This window comes from Rhinolophus hipposideros, assembly GCF_964194185.1.
Source record: "Rhinolophus hipposideros genome assembly, chromosome: 17".
NCBI classification, from domain to species: domain Eukaryota; kingdom Metazoa; phylum Chordata; class Mammalia; order Chiroptera; family Rhinolophidae; genus Rhinolophus; species Rhinolophus hipposideros.
In genome coordinates, this window is record NC_138063.1 from 38339176 (window position 1) to 38346968 (window position 7793).

Genomic DNA, 7793 nt, shown 5'->3' on the forward strand with positions numbered 1-7793 from the left:
TGTGTCACCTGGGAGCTTGATAGAAAAGACAGACCTGTTGGATCAGAACCTGCATTTTAACAATATCCTCAGAGATTCATATATTCATTAAAAGTATGAGAAGCCCTAGTTTATATTGTGTAAGTTAACTTTCTTCCACAGAGAAATAGGAAAGCACAATTAACACTTTTTCTTTAATTTTTAGGTTAGGATAGTTTTCTACTTCTGCAAAAACATCATTAGGATTTTGATAGGGATTGTATTGAATCTGTAGATTGCTTTGGGTAATTATTGACATCTTAACAATATTAAATCTTCCAGTTTATGAACACAATGTCTTTCCATTCGTGTTTTGTTTAATTTCTTTCAACAACTTTTTGCAGATTTTAGTGTACAAGTCTTTTACCTCGTTGGGTAAGTTTATTCCTTAGTATTTTATTCTTTTTTTTTTATTAGTTTCAGGTGCACAAGACAAAGTAATACTTAGTTGTTTATCATTTATATCCCTCACACTGTGTGGACCCCCCTCACCCATCCACTATCCCTCTGACATCACACCGAGCCATTACATTTCCACTGTCTCTATTCCTAATGCTGTACTCTGCTTCTTGTAAGTACATACATACATACATGTATATATATACATATACACACATATATACACATATATATATAAAATTGTAGTTGGCATTCATTATTGTTCAGCTTCAGGTGTACAGTGCAGTGATCAGGCATTTACATCATCCCTGAGGTGGTCTCCCAAATGGGACACGTGTCCATCGGATACCCTACAAAGTCTTTACAACATTATTGATTACGTTCCCCAAATTAATTTTCAAAACCCCGTGGCCATCTTGTGGTTACCGACTGTTTTCTAATCCCCTCATTTTCCCCCTTATCCCCACCCCTCACCCATCCAGCAACCCTCAGTTTTTCCTCTTTCTCTCCAAAACTGTTTCTGATTAGTTCATTCACTTATTCTCTGCTTTAGATTCCACATATAAGTGAGATCATATGGTATTTGTCTTTCTCTGTCTGACTTATTTCATTTAACATAATGTTCTCTAGGTCCATCCATGTTGTCGCAAATGATAAGATTTCTTTCTTCTTTATGGCTGCGTAATACTCCATTGTATAAATGTTTCTTAATCCAGTCATCTACCGATGGGCATTTCAGTTGTTTCCACGTCTTCGCTTTTGTGTATAATGCTGCAATAAACATAGGAGTGCATACAGATTTTTGAATTGCAGTTTTGGATTTCTCCGGATAGATACCTAGGAGTGGAATTACTGGATCATAAGGTAGTTCCATTTTAAGATTTTTTGAGATACCTCCATACTGTTTTCCATAGTGGCTGCACCAATCTGCAATCCCACCAACAGTGCACAAGCGTTCCCTTTTCTCCACATCCGCGCCAGCACTTGTTGTTTGTTAATTTATTGATGATAGCCATTTTGACTGGGGTGAGGTGGTATCTCATTGTGGTTTTTTTCTGCATTTCTCTGATGGTTAGTGAGGTTGAGCATTTCTTCATATGTCTGTTTGCCATCTGTATGTCCTTTTTAGAAAAATGTCTCTTCATGTCCTCTGCCCATTTTTTAATTGGGTTGTTTGTTTTTTTGGACTTGAGTTGAGTGAATTTTTTTATAGATTTGTGATATTAACCCCTTATTAGATATATCATTGGCAAATATCTTTTCCCATTCAGTAGGATCCTTTTTTGTTTTATTGATGGTTTCCTTTGCTGTGAAAAAACTTTTTAGTTTGATGTAATCCCACATGTTTATTTTTTCTCTTACTTCCCTTGTGCGAGGAGATATATCAGTAAAAATCTTACTCCAGGTAATGTCTCTGAAATTTCTTTCTATATTTTCTTCTAGGTATTTTATGGTTTCAGATCTTACATTTACATTTAAGTCTTAAAGCCATTTTGAATTTATTTTTGTATATGGTGTAAGGAGGTGGTCAAGCTTCATTTTTTTGCATATGTCTGTCCAGGTTTCCCAGCACCATTTATTGAATAAACTGTCTTTACCCCACAGTACATTCTTGCTTCCATTGTTGTAGATTAAATGGCCATATAGGCATGGATTTATTTCTGGACTCTCTATTCTGTTCCATTGATCTATGTGTCTGTTTTTATGCCAGTACCATGCTGTTTTGATTACAGTAGCCTTGTAGTACAATTTGATGTCAGGTATTGGTATACCTCCCACTTTGTTCTTATTTCTCAAGATTGCTGAGGCTATCCGTGGTTTTTTATGGTCCCATATAAATTTCAGGATTATATGTTTTATTTCTGTGAAAAACGTCATTGGTAGTTTGATAGGAATTGCATTGAATATGTATATTGCCTTAGGCAGTATGGACATTTTAACTATATTAATTCTTCCTATCCATGAACATGGAATGTGTTTCCATCTATTTATGTCTTCTTTCATTTCTTTCTTCAGTGTCGTATAATTTTCTGAGTACAGATCTTTTACTTCTTTGGTTAAATTTATTCCCAGGTATTTTATAGTCTTTGGAGCAATTGTAAATGGGATTGCTTTTTTAATTTCTCCTTTTGATGTTTTATTATTGGTATATACAAATAAAACTGATTTCTGAATATTAATTTTGTATCCTGCTACTTTACTAAATTCATCTATCAGCTCTAATAGTTTCTTGGTGGAGTCTTTAGGGTTCTCTATATATAGCATCACATCATCCGCATATAATGATAATTTTACTTTCTCCTTATCGATTTGGATGCCTTGTATTTCTTTTTCTTGTCTGATTGCTGTGGCTAGAACTTCCAGCACTATGTTGAATAGAAGTGGAGATATGGGCAACCTTGCCTTGTTCCTGATCTTAGGGGGAATGGTTTTAGCTTTTCCCCATTGAGTATGATGTTAGCTGTGGGTTTATCATAAATGGCTTTTGTTGTGTTGAGATATGATCCCTCTAGTCCCACTTTCTTAAGGGTTTTTATCATATATCGCTGCAGGATTTTATCAAATGCTTTTTCTGCATCTATTGATATGATCATGTGATTTTTATTTTTCATTTTGTTAATGTGGTGTATCACATTAATTGATTTGTGGATGTTGAACCACCCCTGCATACCAGGGATGAATCCCACTTGATCATGGTGTATGATCTTTTTAATGTATTGATGAATTCTGTTCGGTAATATTTTGTTGAGGATTTTTGCATCTATGTTCATTAGAGATATCAGCCTGTAGTTTTCTTTTTTTGTGGTGTCTTTGTCTGATTTTGGGATCAGAGTGATAGTGGCTTCATAAAACATGTTTGGGAGTCTTCCCTCCTTCTGGATTTTTTGGAAGAGCTTGCGGAGAATAGGTGATAATTCTTTTTTGAACGTTTTGTAAAATTCACCTGTAAAGCCATCTGGTCCAGGGCTTTTGTTTGTTGGGAGATTGTTGATTACTGACTCAATTTCCCTGGTGGTAATCAGTCTATTCAGGTTTTCTGTTTCTTCTTGAGTTAGCCTTGGAAGTTTGTACGCCTCTAGAAAATTGGCCATTTCTTCCATATTGTCAAATTTGTTGGCATATAGTTGCTCTTAGTAATTTCTTAAATTTTTTTGTATTTCTGTGGCGTCTATTGTCACTTCTCCTCTTTCATTTCTGATTTTATTAATTTGGGTCCTCTCTCTTTTTTAATGAGTCTGGCTAAAGGTTTGTCAATTTTGTTTATCTTCTCTAAGAACCAACTCTTGGATTCATTGATCTTTTGTATTGTTTTTCTGGGTTCTAGTTCATTTATTTCCGCTCTGATCTTTATTATCTCCTTCCTTGTGCTCCCTTTGGGCTTATTTTGCTATTCTTTTTCCAGATCCCTTAAGTGTGAAGATAAACTGTTGATTAGTGATGTTTATTGTTTCTTTAGGTAGGACTGCAATGCTATGACTTTCCCTCTTAGGACTGCTTTTGTGACATCCCATAGATTTTGGGTCGTCATGTTTTCATTTTCGTTTGTCTCGAGATATCTTTTGATTTCTTCCTTGATCTCCTGCTTGACCCATTCATTATTTAGTAATAAGTTATTCAGCCTCCATGAATTGGTGTGTCTTCCAGTTTTTTTCCTGTAGTTCATTTCTAATTTCATAGCACTGTGGTCAGACAAGACAATTGGTATGATTTCAATTTTCTTAAATTTATCAAGACTTGTTTTGTGGCCTAATATATGGTCTATCTTGGAAAATGTTCCATTGCACTTGAGAAGAACGTGTATTTTGCAGCATTGGGGTGAAATGCTCTGAAAATATTGATTAAATCCAAGTGGTCCAGTCTATCATTTAAGGCTGTTGTTTCCATATTGATTTTCTGTCTGTAAGACCTGTCCCTTGTTGTCAGAGGTGTGTTGAAGTCCCCTACTATGATAGTGTTACTGTTGATCTCTGTCTTTATGTCAGTAAGTATCTGTTTTATATATGTAGGTGTTCCTATGTTGGGTGCATAGATGTTTACTAGGGTTATGTCCTCTTGTTGGATCGATCCCTTTATTATTATATAGTGCCCATCTTTATCTTTTAATATGTTCTTCATTTTAAAGTCTGTTTTGTCAGTTATAAGTATTGCAACTCCAGCTTTTTTCTCATTTGCATTTGCATGAAATATCTTACTCCAACCCTTCACTTTCAGCCTGTGTGGGTCTTTTGATCTGAGGTGAGTCTCTTGTATACAGCGTATACAAGGGTCTTGCTTTCTTATCTACTCAGCCACCCTATGTCTCTTGATTGGAGCATTTAATCCGTTTACATTTAAAGTGATTATTGATATGTGCGTAGTTATTGCCATTTTTAAATTTTTAGTTAGATTTTTTTCATCTTTCTTCTATTTACAGAAGTCCTTTTAGTATTTCTTGCAATGTTGGCTTGGTGGTAATAAATTCCTTTAGCTTATTCTTTTCCAGGAAGCTCTTTATCTCTCCATCAACTTTAAATGATAGTCTTGCTGTAAATATTGCTTGTAGATAAATTGCTTGTAGATAGTAAAGCAATCTAGGTTGTAGGCCTTTGTTTTCCATCACTTTGAGTATCTCCTGCCACTCCCTCCTGGCCTTCAATGTTTCTGTAGAAAAGTCATTTGATAGTCTTATGGGAGTTCCCTTGTATGTAACCCTCTGTCTTCTCTTGCTGCTTTTAGGATACTCTCTTTGTCTTTAAGCTTTGCCATTTTAACTATAATGTGTCTTGGTGTGGGCCTGTTTGGGTTTATCCTTGTTGGAACTCTCTGCACTTCCTGGGCTTGTATGTTGGTTTCCTTCATCAGGTTAGGGAAGTTTTCGGACATTATTATTTCAAATATGTTCTCAATCTCTTGCTTCCTGTCTTCACCTTCTGGTATTCCTATGATGCACGTGTTGTTGTGCTTGATGTTATCCCAGAGGTCTCTTAAACCATCTTCATTGTTTTTTATTCTTTTTTCTTTCTGTTGTTCTGTTTGGGTGATCTCTGCTAACTTGTCTTCTAAGTCGCTGATTCGATCCTGATCTTAGAGGAAAAGCTCTCACGCTTTCACTGTTGAGCATGATGCTAACTTTCAGTTCTTTATCATATTGAGAAAGTTTCCTTCTATTTCTAGTTTACAGATTGTTTTATCACAATCGATCCACCAAACTCATTTCCTATTTGTTAGCTTAATACAGATAGACACAGAAACCTTAGGAGTGTTTGAAAATGGCATGTTGAACATGACAGCGCCACACAATGGGAGGAGTCCTTGTTCCTAGGTTTTTGCTTGAAGTATTGCTCTCTATCAGCAATGGGATTTGTTACTGAGAAATACGTTTATATTGAATGGTTCCTCTATTATAGTAACTAGCATTGCCCTAACACATAAACAAAAGGATAATTTCCCAAATACATAAAAAGCTCTCACAAATAAGAAAAATACCTATACCCCATGGGAAGAGTTAGAGAAAGGATTTATACAATCAACGGAAGGAAAATTCAAAAGGCCTTTAAACAAGCATAAAGATGTTCATCATTCATAATAAGAGAATTGCAAATCAAATAAGGGGGAAAACATTTTAAATTTTTATTTTTTTCAGTTACAGTTGATATTCACTATTATTTTATATTAGTTTCAGGTGTACAGCATAGTGGTTAGACATTTATATAATTTATGCAGTGATTTCCCTCCCCCATTAGTCTATTACCCACCTGACACCGGCACTAACATAGTTGTTACAACATTGTTGACTATATTCTCTACACTGTACTTGTGTCCCCATGACTATATTGTAACTATCTATTTGTATTTCATAATCCTTCCACTTTTTTTTTTTAAGTTATTCAAATATGCCTCAATTTTAATAAGATCCCCTATACACACATTTATTTGCTACTGAAAATTGAAATAGCACATCAAAAAAATTTGCTACAAATCAAAACTTTGAAAACCAGAGCATCTAATGCACCCTGCCTTAATCATGCTTTAGCCAAACCACCCAACGTCTTCTTTTTCACATTCTTTCCACACAAAAGTTACTTGCTTCTAATTCTTGATGTTGGGTTTCATCTTACTGACTTCAGGCTTCGAAAATACACAGGCAATACTCAAGACTTATTAGTGCTTCTTTAGGTCAAATAAAAAAGTGGAACTGAAGTATATTGAAGTCATTCAAATGCAAACTACATAGATTCCTTAGAAGTTACTGGTATCAAAGACAGGAAAAAATGCAAGAAAAAAGACATCACAGAATTTATATCTTAGGTTATCAAAATATTGGTATAGTCTGTCCTAGCATAGAACAGCTTTTCCTAGCTGCTGCATAATGATCCTAAAATTACTAGAAAGAAATAAAACAGTACCAGAATAAGGTACTGTTGGCTAAATGGACTCCATGTCATCATTATTTTCCATGCTAATATTATCAGAAGGATCTCCATGATATAGGCAATAATGACAGCTACATCTAAATCTTCTGAATCGTGATTCAATCTCAATTTTCCTTTCCTGTGGGTCTTTTCGAAGCAGAGACAGGGTGCGGTATCTAATAACTTGTAACATCCTTTGCATCCTTTCTTTCAGAGCAGTTGCCAGTGTCCTTACTCCGCGTCTCCTCCTGTAGACTATGCCTTGACCCAGCCCCAGTCCAAACCCCTGTAAGTTTTTTTCTCTGTCCTGCTGTTGGGGTGAACATTCTGGTAGAAGGGAAGGGAATTTGGTACTAGGGCTGAGAGTCAAGTTATTAAGGTTCTTTGCTAGCACTTCTGAGACAGCTTGAGAGCTAGCTGAATCTTCTTCACTGGGCGTCTGAGGAGACTCCGGGGTGGAGGTTCGGTTAAGATTCATTGGGGAGTCCATTGGAAGTCTAGTCACAGCCTGAAGCTCCTCCAAGATCCCCCAAAGGGTTCGAGCGGAAGGTGACGCTCAAAACTCTGAAGTTGCTACCAAGTAGCCTGGAAAGAACCGTCTAGCCCAGAAATAGCGAGAAAAACCCCAATTCCAAAGAAACGTGGTGAAAGAAAGAGATAACCTAAACGTTTAGGTCTGGTTTCGTCTTAAAAAACTAATCCTTCCACTTTTAAAAAGTAAAAAGTATTGAGGTTTTACCTATTTATTGGCAAAAAAATGTTTGAAGCAGTATTGTATTAGTTTGGGTACAATTAGAGAGGCAAAACCACTATAATAAGCAATTTCCTGTAGGAATTAAACTTCACACAATTATGGGAATTGATGGAGAAGTCTGTTGCCTCTGTGTTGGGCCTCATGGCACTATGGTTAGCTCAGTCTGGTAGTCAGGAAAGAAAGTTGGATGTGAAGTGGGGAGGATGAGAATAAACTATAACTCTTGAGGA

At 35.9% G+C, this 7793-nt stretch overlaps 1 protein-coding gene across 1 annotated transcript; it reads right to left on the reverse strand.

Annotated features, from left to right (window-relative positions):
- Positions 1-6822: 6822 nt before the first annotated feature.
- LOC308509845 (developmental pluripotency-associated protein 3-like) lies at positions 6823-7299 on the reverse strand (the record flags this gene model as incomplete). The annotated part of the gene is made up of 1 exon (XM_081078378.1): positions 6823-7299. One exon carries the CDS (start codon positions 7297-7299, stop codon positions 6823-6825), a length of 477 nt encoding a protein of 158 aa, XP_080934504.1.
- Between the last annotated feature and the right edge of the window lie 494 nt (positions 7300-7793).